Source organism: Carassius carassius, chromosome 9, assembly GCF_963082965.1.
Source record: "Carassius carassius chromosome 9, fCarCar2.1, whole genome shotgun sequence".
In the NCBI taxonomy this organism is placed as follows: Eukaryota; Metazoa; Chordata; class Actinopteri; order Cypriniformes; family Cyprinidae; genus Carassius; species Carassius carassius.
The window spans coordinates 34,150,137-34,165,404 of record NC_081763.1 but is presented as its reverse complement, the minus strand read 5'-3'; the positions used below and the strand labels follow the sequence as shown (position 1 = coordinate 34,165,404).

At 36.2% G+C, this 15,268-nt stretch overlaps 1 protein-coding gene across 2 annotated transcripts in view; it reads left to right on the top strand.

The window, feature by feature from the left end:
* LOC132149684 (uncharacterized) overlaps positions 1-15,268 on the top strand; it is a 60,014-nt gene that overhangs the window by 14,404 nt on the left and 30,342 nt on the right. Inside the window, exons 1-6 of one of the 2 annotated variants that reach the window (XM_059559083.1) lie at positions 9,776-9,942; positions 10,535-10,807; positions 10,893-11,180; positions 11,248-11,526; positions 11,716-11,754; positions 11,834-11,902. In XM_059559083.1, coding sequence (XP_059415066.1) covers positions 9,861-9,942; positions 10,535-10,807; positions 10,893-11,180; positions 11,248-11,526; positions 11,716-11,754; positions 11,834-11,902 — 1,030 coding nt within the window. In that variant the 5' untranslated portion in view covers positions 9,776-9,860. Of the gene's footprint in view, positions 1-9,775; positions 9,943-10,534; positions 10,808-10,892; positions 11,181-11,247; positions 11,527-11,715; positions 11,755-11,833; positions 11,903-15,268 lie in introns of those variants that run through there. The other variant, XM_059559085.1, reaches the window with a different exon arrangement.

The window sequence follows — 15,268 nt, the reverse complement described above, 5'->3', positions numbered from 1 at the left end:
TATATATTCAACTACAGCCTGGAGCCCCGCGCTTAGAATAACACGGAAGCGACTGAACGCAGCTGCTGGGACCGAATATACTCTGGAGTCGCTAACTTTCTACCGGTACTACAGAGATGCCGGTATCATCACATTTTAAAATTTTCAGCACCGACTTAGTAGTGAAGTGGCAGTACTCGCCGTTTTACTGTCTGGTTGGTCCAGTCTGAAATACTGCTAAACAGTGGACATACTGCTAACGTGTTTTCATTTCTTCTTCGCTGCTCTAAACAGGGGTTGCTTGTGGCAACACAGCACAACTTCCTGTGTTTGCAATGCATTCTGAGCAGCGAAGAAGAACCGTGCAGCGGTTAGGCAAAGCTAGCGGTCATAACTAGGTCTTGTTTAAGAAAATGGTATCGGATTGGTATATGGGTTCATGTACTCGCCGATGCCAGAATTTGTTGTGGTATCGGAGATAACTCTATTTGCAATCAGTTTTGAAGGATCTTTCCCAGTGCTCCATACTGTACTGAATACATAAAATATAATAACAAATCCTTACTTATGAAAATTATATGAATGATTGTCTTTCCACCTACATCATGCTGCAACATGTTTTTATGTCAGGCACGCATAAATATAGATTCACAATTTGGTCTTCAAATATTCGCTAAATCACAGTCTAAGCTCGTAAAAGTAGGGTATTTACATATGAAAAAATTGATCTCTTGGCTGGATTACTGTAGCTACAATACACTTTTATACTGCAAGCAGATTTTACTGCAAAAATCCAAAATTCAAAACAACAACTGCAAGTCTGTTTTTCTGCATTGATTCCAGTTTCTGTTGATTGCAGAGATCCATTTACTTGTAGCTGTGAGCAATGTATAAATGGTCCAGTTTCTTGTCTAGTTATATAGTGAATCACAAAACAGCTCTTTCCCATTTCAGATGTTTATAGTGTTTTCACATAATTCCAGCTGAACTCTAGCACTGTCACTCATGCAGTGTCTCAATCAGCTCTCTAGCTCCTGAGTGTGAGTCTCAAACAAGCATATTGTAGAATGTCAACGCTGCCATTCATCAACAACAGAAGGGACCAATCTCTTTTTTTATATATACAGTACAGACCAAAAGTTTGGAAAGATTACTATTTTTAATGTTTTTGAAAGAAGTTTCTTCTGCTCATCAAGCCTGCATTTATTTGATCAAAAATACAGAAAAAAATAATATTGTGATATATTATTACAATTTAAAATAATTGTTTTTAAATGTATTATACTTTAAATGATCATTTATTTCTGTGATGCAAAGCTGAATTTTTAGGATCATTATCACATGATCCTTTAGAAATCATTCTAATATGATGATTCATTATCAAAGTTGGAAACAGTTCTGCTGCTTCATATTGTTTCAGAACATGTGATACTTTCTTAGGATGCTTTGATGAATAAAAAGTTAAAAAAAAAAAGAAGCTATGTTTTTAAAATATAAATATTTTGTAATAATAATATACACTACTGGTCAGTAATTTGGGGTAATTTTTTCCTTTCTTTTTTTTTTTTAAATAAAATCAATAATTTTATTCAGCAAGGATGTGTTAAATTGACTAAAAAAAATTATTTTGAATAAATGCAGTTCTTTTTAACCTTTTATTGATCAAATATATTAGACAGCAGAACTGTTTCAACACTAATAAATCAGAATATTAGAAGGATTTCTAAATGATCATGTGATCGACTGATGTTACATGTGACACTGAAGGCTGGAGGAATGATGCTGAAAATTCAGCTTTGCATCACAGGAATAAATTATCTTTTTAAAGTATATTCAAATAGAAAACTATTATTTTAAGTTGTAATAATATTTCACAATATTACTGTTTTTTCTGTATTTTTGATCAAATAAATGCAGGCTTGATGAACAGAAGAAACTTCTTTCAAAAACATGAACAATAGTAATGTTTCCAAACTTTTGGTCTGTACTGTATATATATTATTTTTATTCTCTTTAAACACAGCATTCTTTTACAAACCTGATTCCAAAAAAGTTGGGACACTGTACAAATTGTGAATAAAAACAGAATGCAATGATGTGGAAGTTTCAAATTTCTATATTTTATTCAGAACACAACATAGATGACATATCAAATGTTTAAACTGAGAAAATGTATAATTTTAAGGGAAAAATAATTCATAAGATAATATTTTTTATAAATATGATTTATAAAATAATAATAAGAGTTATTAACAAATAAAATATATAAATAACAGAAAGAATATGTTTTTGTGAGAATATTAGTGGGTTGGAACATGTGTCTGTTCTGTCCCAGTGCTTTAGAAAATTATTTTTCACATTAGAATCTATTTGGACTGTGATGAATTTGTCGATGTGTTTAAGACATGCTGTTTAATCTTCAAAAACACAAACCAACCAAAACCAGATCGATAATGCTGGAGTTACTCTGAAAAAAGGGTACGTGTAATCTTAAAATCTAAATAAAATGACTAAGTTGTTTATTTCATCTAACGTTTATTTCATTTTCAAATCATAAAAATGTATTTATAGTATAGTAAGTATAACTCTGATTTCCAGTAGCCTATGTTGATTTTATTTTTATTAATTTATTTAAGTGAACTCATTGACACAGATTATTCACTCATTCTGACTCTGATTAGATTTGTATTGGTTTTATGTTTAGTTCATAAATTTGATTTCAGTTGTAGCTACGCCCGTAGCCAGCTATGAGGTAATTTTTCATCTTCAAAAAATAAAAAGTGTTCTCTAAAGGACTAATCTGCTGTTTAAAGCTACTGATATGAGTGTCTGCATGTATGATTCTGTTCAGTGCCCGCTGAGACGCCTGCAGAGTGAACGAGGATTGAGAGAACTGTGAATGTGTTGCCAGATCCTGCTATTATTAGCGTCTTTGGACTTCTTTTCTACTTAATTTGACACTTTAGAAAGTTAATAGACCGGAAAGGTCTATTTTTCTGTTTTTATTTGTTTTCATAGCAATATCTGGCGACACTGCAATGAGCTGATAGTAATCAAAAGAGCCCACATACATGTTATTAACATGTTATTGCTGACAGGATACCACATTCTGCAAGAGAAAACACACACACCAAAAAAAAAAAAAAATTATATATATATATCATATTATCTGTCAGAAACGTTATGAAAGCTATCAAAACAGTAGCATATAACATTAGCAAAGAGGCATGTAGAACACATAGGTTACTTCTATGCTATTTCACATTGTAGTGAGTATTGTAGTTAAATTTTCACCAAATCATGTCTACAACATTCATAAGAGCACTAGACAAATGATCATTAGTCGTGCAATGGTTATTAATGAAAACTCTAACAGTAATAGTCCTATAACTGTTGAATGAATAATAAACAACTGATAATCCCTGCATATGATTATAATTTAATGTTCCTCATTCCTCCAAAACAGAGAAAACATTTTACAAACATATCCATGTCAGTCTCTTTTAAAGTGTTTAGAGTATAATGAGCTGTATTTGTAGTTTTATGGCACACTTCTTAACCCCACTCCAGACCTCACTCATTCTTAAACCCATACGGCCATATGGATGTAGAGTAGAAATTATATTATATTAGATTAGATTATATATGAGTATTTACTGTCAAAACAGGCTGCTTCAAATATAATAATAATAATAATAATCATACAGTCACTCAAGTGCTTGGTTTCGTTTCTCATTAATAATTATCAATAACATTTTGAGAACATAAAACCGACTTCTTAGGTACTATAACTTTGTGAAACAATTGTTTAATGTGTAAATATATGAAAATGCATATTTATTGAACATTGACTGACTAAAACGCTTTATGTTGGTTATGCCTCTCCATTTCTGCCCAGATACTCATGATGTCATTGTTCTGTTTTATATATACGTATATAATATGCATAATGTGATTTTGTTCCAGCTGTTTATCGTTAATTTGTTCCCAGGTGTGTCTCATTATAGTGTCAGAAAAACACTATTAACATGTGGAGGGAAACGGGTAAAATCCATGGAATAAGAGAAAAAAATATTGTTATGCTTATAGTTTTTTTTTGTGTTTTTTTTTTACCAGAATGCAATCAATTTTATAGGATGCTGATGTCAAAGAAGCAAAACGCATCTGTTTAAATGGACAGACTATGGATTAAACCTGCTATGATTACTCTACTTTTAAAGGTGTCATTTGATGTTGCTAAAAATAATATTATTTGGTGTAATGCATTGTGTTAATGCGGTTTAAGGTTAAAAAAAACATTAGGCTACCTCAAGTGTGTGATGGAAATGTTACGCCCCTCAGCTCTGATGTCGTCTCCCAGCACAATGACACAAACCAATAAAACCCAACACAAACAGGCATTTTTTGCATCCAGTGGGTACATAATTACTGATTATAATGAATTATAATTAATTAATTATAATAATTCATTACATTTATATAGAGCTTTTCTAGGCACTCAAAGCGCTTACATTGTCAGTGGGTATCTCCTCATCCACCACCAGTGTGCAGCATCTACCTGGATGATGTGACGGCAGCCATAGTGCGCCAGAACGCCCACCACACACCAGCTTAATGGGTGAGTGATGAAGCCAATCAGCAGATATGGGGATTGTTAGGAGGTCATGATGGTCGGAGGCCAATGGGCGAATTTAGCCAGGATGCCGAGGTCACACCTCTACTCTATTCAAAACACATCCTGGGATTTTTAATGACCACAGAGAGTCAGGATCACGGTTTAACGTCTCATCCGAAGAACGGTGCTTGTTGACAGTAAAGTGTCCCCATCACTACACTGGGGCGCTAGAACCCACACAGACCTCAGGGTGAGCGCCCCCTGCTGGTCTCACTAGCACCTCTTCCAGCAGCAACCTAGTTTTCTCAGGAGTCTCCCATCAAGGTACTGACCAGGCTCAGCCATGCTTAGCTTCAGTGGGAAACCAGTCTTGGGCTCCAGGGTGATATGGCTGCTGGCAATTATTAAATTATTATTAAATTGTACGCTGCATAAACATAAAACCATGTCTGCATTTGTGATCGGAGAAATTACAAACAACAAGCGCTACTCCACAACGCTCAAAACTCGTGTTTGAATCATCATTGGCAAATTATTTAAATATGAAAACTTACTTACAGGCTGTGAGTCAGAAGCGCCGGCCTGTCCTTGCAACGTTTGAACTGCCCAACTTTATAGAAACAGCCTTTGTGTGACAGACACATAGCAGGCTACTGATTCAGGAATCAGACCTCATCCTCCGTAAATGCACTGCTCACATCTGAATATTTGGGTTGGGTTGGTATTACTGTTTTGTAACAGTGCAGTTAGTACAGCTTAACCATTGATAGTTGTGTCCTCTTTTAGAAGACAAAACAAAATAATTTTGCTTTCACAATGAAACACACAGCGTCTCCACAATATGGCAGTGGCGGCAACAACGAGAATAAAAGGTATGCCTTCTTTCTTTGTGTGAACACTTCCTATGTAGTGACGTAGAGTATCTCTCTCATATTTCATTTACTTTGTAAATTAAGTAAAATAAGTATATTATATACATATACAAATATACATATACACATACATACATATACATTTTCATGAGAGCTACACATTCCAAAAAAGTTGGGACAGGTAGCAATAAGATGCCGGAAAAGTTAAATCTACATATAAGGAACAGCTGGAGGACCAATTTGCAACTTGTTAGGTCAATTAGCAACATGATTGGGTATAAAAAGAGCCTCTCAGAGCGGCAGTGTCTCTCAGAAGTCAAGATGGGCAGAGGATCACCAACTCCCCCAATGCTGCGGCGAAAAATAGTGGAGCAATATCAGAAAGGAGATTCTCAGAGAAAAACTGCAAAGAGTTTGAAGTAATCATCTACAGGGAATCTGGAACAATCTCTGTGTGTAAGGGTCAAGGCTGGAAAACCATACTGGATGCCCGTGATCTTCGGGCCCTTAGACGGCACTGCATCACATACAGGAATGATACTGTAATGGAAATCACAACATGGCACCGGCGGCGCCAGGGGGGGTCCTGGGGGGTCTCAAGACCCTGCCAAAAAACGCCTTGACCCCCCATTTGACCCCCCATCCTCTTCCTGATTAAATATATATATATATATATATATATATGTATATATCCGGGAAAATGATTCTCTTCAAACTATGCAGAACAATAATAAATAATTATTATTTCGACATTTATTCGTACACTAAACGAGAACCGTTTCTGTCAGACGTGTCCGATTCTAGAACCGAGGAGCTGATGATACTGCGCATGTGTGATTCAGTGTGAAGCAGACCGACACACAGCTCGTCTGAACCGAACTGATTCTTTTGGTGATTGATTCTGAACTGATTCTGTGCTAGTGTTATGAGCGCGGGTAAACCGAAGGCTTGAATGAAGGGCAGTCATCGCGAAGACATTACGTCGAGCGCAAAAGAACTAGTTTTTTTTTTTTACTGGTTTATTTGATCGAACTGTCCGAAAGAACCGGTTCACTTGAGCACCTGCTCCTTTGCCCCTTAAGTGCCCTTTTCTCAAAGCAAAATTTCCTCGAATTTTCTTTTTAATAACATTCCCTTTTGTGAATACCTGCCCACGCCCAATCATAATATTAGTACAATTTATTAATAATAATTTAGCCGAAAATAAAATGACCAACATGATGACCTTTCACCGACGACGACGACCTCATACGACTGGGACGATTCCTCACGGCTCACGCGCATTTTTTAATTGCTAGAGGATATTTTCAACACTGCGGCAGCTGGTAAGTGGTGTTTCATTCTCAGCGAAGTGATTTTTATGTTTATTTACTTATTATTATTTTACAAGAACGATGTGATGTGAGAACATGCAGATATGTTGTTTATATTGCTGTGTGTAGCCTGTAGTGTAGAAGTAACGCTAGCGTGCTGTTTGAGGGAGAAAAGTTTCACAGGCATCGAAGGGTCTGGTGTTTTTTATGTTATTTGACTAAACTAGTATTATATTACAGTACTTATATTACAGAGTGCCTTAAAAATAACTATCACAACACTGGTAAGTCTTATTCAGATTTTCTCATTCTCTGAATTATCATTATAAAAATGAAAACAATTCAGAAATGAATTAAAATAATTTTTTTTCTTCAATAGCAACAGTGTTTACAACAGCAAGACCACTTTAGCCTGTAAACTCAATAATATCTCTCTGGAAATAAATGTAAAAATATCAGTGTCAATAAAAAAATGCATAATATACCTGACATCAAAGTGCAGTGTGAAGGATATGAATAACACTTGTAGCCTGTCATTTGTTTACATTGCAAAGGTGTTCAATTTTAGACAACAACAACTGCAACAGTAATAATAATATTAATCACTATATTCCAGTGTATCAGTTTTTGAATGTTTTGTATCAATATTTAAGGTGGACTTATTGATTAGGTGCAAGAGTAGTAGTGATGGTTAAAATAATAGATTAATGCTGAAATAGTAAATTGAGCCTTGTTCCTAGATGGACAGAGAGTGTAAAGTAATAGATCAAATGATCTATTTGATAGATCTTGCTCAAAGCAAGTGTTCCTGTAGCTCAATTGGTAGAGCATTGCGCTATCAAGCGCAAGGTTGGGGGTTCGATTCCCCGGGAACACATGATATGTAAAAATTGATAGCCTGAATGCACTGTAAGTCGCTTTGGATAAAAGCGTCTGCTAAATGCAAAATGCATACATGAGGAGATGGAGATAGAGGAAGAAAAAGAGGGACATGTAGAGGCACAAGTGACAGAAAGAGAGCAGATAACAGCAAGCCAGGAGACAGAGGCTGGTGAGAAAGAGGCACAAGTGTTTTCTATAGTTTATACTATAACCGCTGTTCTTAATTATTCTGTAGAACAGAGAAGAAAAAGCCATCAGGTTGGGACAACTTAAGACATTTCAGTTTCTAATCCCAGGGCTATTATTATTTTAAACTTGTTTTCTCTATTGTTTCCTTTTCAAAGCTGCATCAAAGCATTTGCTGCTGTATCAATACATAACCATCCATATGTATACGTGAATCAGCAAGGAATGCATCACAATATATTGCTGTATTGATATTTTGAACAGCGCCATTTAAAGCCTTGTTCCATGTGCCCCTTTTATACTTTGAGCACCTGCCCCTCCAAAGGTCTCTGCACGGCCCTGCTCAGAGGGAGTGTCAGCCACTTTAAAAAAGTTAACCGCTTAAATCATTTGTGGATTAATGCGTATTGATGACGCAAACCATTTAAAGCGCCAACCCTTTAAAGTTTGAGCATATTGTTTGCAAACTGCAATTGATTACAAAGTAGTTGATCTGCTGTGTTGTTTTTGTTCTTTAGTAGCAGTTATTAGCCGTGTCCACTGTATTTTTTGTTGGTTTTCATGATACCCCCCTTGAAATGACCAGGACCCCCCATTGCCCCCCCCCAATCAAAATGGTCTGGAGCCGCCACTGCAACATGGGCTCAGGAATATTTCCAGAAAACATTGTCGGTGAACACAATCCACCGTGCCATTCGACGTTGCCGGCCAAAACTCTATAGGTCAAAAAAGACGCCATATCTAAACATGATCCAGAAGCACAGGTGTTTTCTTTGGGCCAAAGCTCATTTAAAATGGACTGTGGCAAAGTGGAAAACTGTTCTGTGATCAGACTAATTAAAATTTGAAGTTCTTTTTGGAAAACTGGGATGCCATGAGGACTAAAGACGACAAGGACAACCCAAGTTGATATCAGTGCTCAGTTCAGAAGCCTGCATCTCTGATGGTATGGTGTTGCATGAGTGTGTGTGGCATGGGCAGCTTACACATATGGAAAGGCAACATCAATGCTGAAAGGTATATCCAAGTTCTAGAACAACATATGCTCCCATCCAGACGTCGTTTCTTTCAGGGAAGACCTTGCATTTTCCAACATGACAATGCCAGACCACATACTGCATCAATTACAACATCATGGCTGCGTAGAAGAAGGATCTGGGTACTGAAATGGTCAGCCTGCAGTCCAGATCTTTCACCCATAGAAAACATTTGGCGCATCATAAAGAGGAAGATGCGACAAAGAAGACCTAAGACAGTTGAGTAACTAGAAGTCTGTATTAGACAAGAATGGGACAACATTCCTATTCCTAAACTTGAGCAACTTGTCTCCTCAGTCCCCAGATGTTTGCAGACTGTTATAAAAAGAAGAGGGGATGACACACAGTGGTAAACATGGCCTTGTCCAAACTTTTTAGAGATGTGTAGATGCCATGAAATTTAAAATCAACTTATTTTTCCCTTAAAATTATACATTTTCTCAGTTTAAACATTTGATATGTCATCTATGTTGTATTCGGAATAAAATATTGCTATTTGAAACTTCCGAATCATTGCATTCTGTTTTTATTCACAATTTGTACAGTGTCCCAACTTTTTTGGAATCGGGTTTGTGTGTGTGTGTGTGTGTGTGTGTACACACACACACACACACACACACACACACACACACACACATAATCAGTTTACTATTAATATTTGCTAATATTTAACAGCAAATAAAACCATCATCTAACGAACTATATCTTTGTGGAAGACTTGTTTATTGTAAATATAGGTTATCATCGATAAATGTCCTCATGAACACTGAACTATCCATTACTGTAAATAAACCACAGTTTTTGTGTGTTGCTTCACCACTTTCTGCCCAGACACAGATCACATTACAACGACGACGTCGTATTTTCTTACTGGTCAAAACATCCGCTATTTTCTGCAGCTCGAATTCTGCTGCTTTGCGTTCAACGATCTAAGAAAATAATAATTAGTTTAATTCACACACAAAGACGTTTCAATATGCGAACAAATGTCACAACGAAGATCTTTGCTCGGCTGTGTGTTTTTCTCCTGTATGGGACTTTGCCTTCACTGCGAGCAGGTAAAAGATTAAAAGTGTCTGAGTTTGTCAGAGAATGAAAGTGAAAGTAACAAGTACGCGTCGTGATTTGAGACGTTAGTCAGAAATTAAATGTGATGAGAAATGCATGCTAACATCGTATAAGCCCATGAAATATAAAAGTAATACGAGTTTTTTCTGCTTAAAATCTAAAAAATATCAACTTAACTTTCGATAAATACACACCGTTGTGTGATTGATCAGCATTAGAGGTTTACATATTAAACACGAATGTTTTAGGGGCATCAAATTAATTAAACAAAGACTATGATCCTATTGGATAACCATAAATATGTCTTTTTAATATGTGTGTTTTTATTGCATCGGTTCAGATATGGAATGTTGACTAGACTTCAATGTCTCTCAGATAATTACAGATGTATGTATTATGATAAAAGTCTGTACTTTCTCATTCACATTCTTTCTTTATTTATTTATGTCCCCTAAGGACAACTGATTTTACAGAAAGACCAGTACACAACAATACAATTTACAATACATAAAAAATTACATTAAAATAATCGCAAACCAGTGAATAGTTGTTTAATTCACATTTTATTTCTCCTCACTGCAGAGAAACACTCGCTGTATTACATTTACACGGCTTTGTCCAAACCTGTCGATCTGCCGGGCATCTATCAGTTCAGTGCTATGGGTCTGCTAGACGACAGACAGATCGACTCTTACAATAGTGAGGAACAGAGAAAGATTCCCACACAGCAGTGGATGAAAGAGAAAATGCAGGAGGATTACTGGGAGAAAGGCACCCAGTCCAGAAAGAGCAAAGAACAGTGGTTTAATGTGAATGTTGAAATTCTGATGAAACGCATGAGACACAATGAATCAGGTGAGAAACATTCACACAGATTAACCTCCAGATACACTATCATTTCATTTATATATTCATCTCAGACATTTTGTGTCCGTTTTAGATCTTCATGTTCTTCAGTGGAGAGTTGGTTGTGAAATTGAGAAACAAGGAGATGAAGTGAGGGTTTCCAAAGGCATTGATGAGTACAGCTACGATGGAGAAAACTTTCTGTCTTTTGATGAGGAAGCGTCTCAGTGGGTCGCTCCTGTTGATGAAGCTCTACCAACCAAGAGAAAATGGGACAATGTGCCGATCCTAAACCAATACACCAAAGGATACCTGGAGAAAGAGTGTGTGGACTGGCTCAACAAATTCAGAGATTATGCAGACGAGGAGCAGAGAAAAGCTTGTGAGTAAATGTTCACTATTAGTATTTGTTGTTTATAAGACTGATAAACAAATTCCTGTGTTTTCAGCTCCTCCAGATGTTCGTGTGTTTGCAAGGAAATCCAGTGATGAATCCAAGCTGAAACTCACCTGTCTGGCCACCGGTTTCTACTCTAAAGACGTGACGATGACTGTTAGGAAAAATCACACATCTGTGTGTGAAGAAGAGGTTGAATCCACAGGAATCAGACCAAACCATGATGGGACGTTCCAGCTGAGGAAGAGTGTGGAGATCAATGAGGATGAAAAAGATGAATATGATTGTTTTGTGTCCCACAGAACCTTCAAATCAATTATCATGAAACTGGGTAGGTAAACTGAAAGCATTAATTCAGTCATTAACGCTCAAGCATCGTAACGACTCTGATATCATTCAGAATGTTCAAATAGTTCTCCATCTTTACTCATCTGTATGAAATATTATGTGACCTGACACATTGAGATTAAATATTATGTCTGAGAATAGTACTATGCTTGATATTATCATGGTTTTCCAGGACAAGTTACTGAACCGTTGATCGCTGAAGCATCTGCTGGTATGTTTTTGTTATTTACCAGCAAATTTCAAGTAGATTCAAACCGCATCGATGTGACATTGCACTATTTCTCCAACAGGACGAGAGAAAGCTGGAGAAACATCAGACAGCTGTGTGACGGTCTCTCCGGAGAAAGTCATTCAAACTGGTAACTACATTTTAAAAGGAATATGAGTGTGTTTCTGTTTCTACACAGGACAAATCTCATTTAGATTCAGGGCTTCTTACAAAAGGAGCTCAAGTTTTCGTGCATTTCACAGAAAGTCATGTGCTGCTGTGCTTGTGTGCATCACGTATGACATATAATACACTGATCATCCAGAACATTAAAACCACCTGCTTAATATCATGTCACTCCCCCTCATGAATTTTTGAGGGGTGGCAACATATGGCAGACGTATATATACTGAATTTAGTCACAGTTATCACAGTTTGATGATAAATAGTATATGTACACACTACAAGAGGACACAGGCTATCATTTACAAACTTAATCAACGTCTTGCATTTGAAACAGCTCATATAATGAATAAGTGACCATACCCCATAAGCACCACCACACTCACTAATGCATGCAGTATGCATCGACATCTAATAGAGAGCATTATAAAAGGTTCATCGTTATCAATATTTATTATAAGAAACACAAGACTTTAACAGCCAATTACATTTACAGCTGGGGAGACTGAACTGATTTTCTACTGTTCAGTGTTAATCACCATCTAACTCAACCAGTCAATAGCTACATTTAGCCTTAGATGTTATATGAATATGGTCCCTGAAGCATAGGTTTTATTAGCTGACAATAATAATAAATATATAAACATTATAGGCACAAATACAAATGTACTTTTAGAAATTGTTTTTGAAAAATATGGTGTTATTGTTTTGGCAAGTTTAAATTAAAACTATCTATGAAAACTTGTGTGATATTCCTTTAAAATAATGTTTTGGTAAATCTTTTTTTAACTATATTTTACTGTGCAATTTCTTACATAATTTCTTTGAGTTAGACCAAACTTTTATTTTGGTGGGTTGCAGACAGAGTTTCTGTGTTTTTTAATAAACTATTATTATTAGCTATTAGGCCTACTTGAAGTATATCATACTCTACTGTGCAATAGAACTATATTTCTGTTTGAATTTCTTCAAGTTATACCAAAATTTTATTTTGACAGGTTGTCATAAAGACATTGCTGTTTCTGTCAGTCTGTGTATACGATACGAATGAATGACGATAGTTTTATCAAATGAAATGGTGAAATCCTCTCATAGCGTGCTGGCGTGCACATGTGTAGCCTACATCATGTGTCAATATAGTGAAGAGCTGAAAACACCACGCGTGCTTCAGTGTGTGTTTGTAGTAGAGCACACATTCCCAGAGACGTGTATAACAACACCTTCAGGGCCGCTGCTGGCTAAATGGGTGCCGTAAGCAGGATTGTATTGTTGAGCCCCCCTTCCTTAAATATGATGATGGAAAAAATATATATACACATATATATCAGGGGTGTAACTGCACGTGTATTCGTACCGGACCGTTTCAGTACAGGGCTTTCGGTACGGTGCCTGTGTGTACCGAATGACAGAATGCAATATTTTGTTTGCGGAACATAGGTACATTTTCGTGTTTCCAAACGAACATATTAAGTGGCGGAAGTCTCCGCATTCAGCGCAAATCCTGCCCTACAGCTGATTCTAGGCCGGTGACACATTGGCTGTGTGGCGTTTCTGCTGCGTGTCAGTTGCGTGACGGCTGCCTCGTGTTTTCTGTGTCTTTACACACCAGAATCGTGCCTGACGCGGCGCTGGCGCGCTGCTGCTACTGTAGGTGACATAGAGGGAGACCACCGAAAGACCAGGATCTTCTCTTCACGACAACAATATCTATACTTCATGTTGAGCATAAATATAAAACCTACTGATAAAGGACACCGTCAACAGTATTGACGGCAAAATAGACTATGTTTGACAGGTGCAATACGCCAGTGTGTCACCGGCCTGAGGTTTTCAAAAGACATCACGCGAGTGTGAACATCACTACAACTAGGGAAAAAACGATTGTAATTCAAACGCAGCTCCCGTCGGCATTTAAACAGACCTTTGCTCTTAATTCCGATCGGTCCAACGCTATAACGAGATCTGAGCAGGTCTAAAAACTGAAACTGTTGATGCTGCATTTTACACTTTGGAAAAGTTATATTTTTTAAATATGAGCAGGCGTACAAGCTGGGATTGGTAATACTGCACTGTAATCATAGTTATTTATTTATATTTTTCATCATATTTTATTATATGATATTGGTTTAAGATTAAGAGTATTTTATTTAGTGGAGAACTTTGCAGCAGTATTTTATTTCTTATTCATTTTTTTATTTTATATATATTTTATTAAAAAGTATTTAAAAAAAGTGTAAACAAATTGTTAAAAAAAAGTTTATATTAATAAACAACCTGCAGTTTAATGTTTGCATTTCTTTCCCTTACTGTACCGAAAATGAACCGAACCGTGACTTTAAAACCGAGGTACGTACCGAACCGTGATTTTTGCGTACCGTTACACCCCTAATATATATATATATATACAGTACAGACCAAAAGTTTGGACACACCTTCTCATTCAAAGAGTTTTCTTTATTTTCATGACTATGAAAATTGTAGAGTCACACTGAAGGCATCAAGGGCTATTTGAGCAAGAAGGAGAGTGATGGGGTGCTGCACCAGATGACCTGGCCTCCACAGTCACCGGACCTGAACCCAATCCAGATGGTTTAGCGGTGAGCTGGACCGCAGACAGAAGGCAAAAGGGCCAACAAGTGCTAAGCATCTCTCGGGGAACTCCTTCAAGACTGTTGGAAGACCATTTCAGGTGACTACCTCTTGAAGATCATCAAGAGAAAGCCAAGAGTGTGCAAAGCAGTAATCAAAGCAAAAGGTTGCTACTTTGAAGAACCTACAATATGACATATTTTCAGTTGTTTCACACTTTTTTGTTATGTATATAATTCCATATATAATTCCACATGTGTTAATTCATAGTTTTGATGCCTTCAGTGTGACTCTACAATTTTCATAGTCATGAAAATAAAGAAAACTCTTTGAATGAGAAGTTGTGTCCAAACTTTTGGTCTGTACTGTATACATATACATACATATATACATACATATATATATATATAGTACATATATACATATACATACCATATATATACATATACATACATATACCATATACATACATATACACATATATACACATATACATATATATATATATATACATATATACACATAAACATATATATATATATATATATATATACATATACATATACACACATATACAAACATATATACATATACATACATGTACCATATGCATACATATATACATACACACACATATATATAGTACATATATACATATACATACCATATATATACATATACATACATATATACATATACAGTGTTGGGGAGTAACTAGTTACATGTAACGTCGTTACGTAATTTA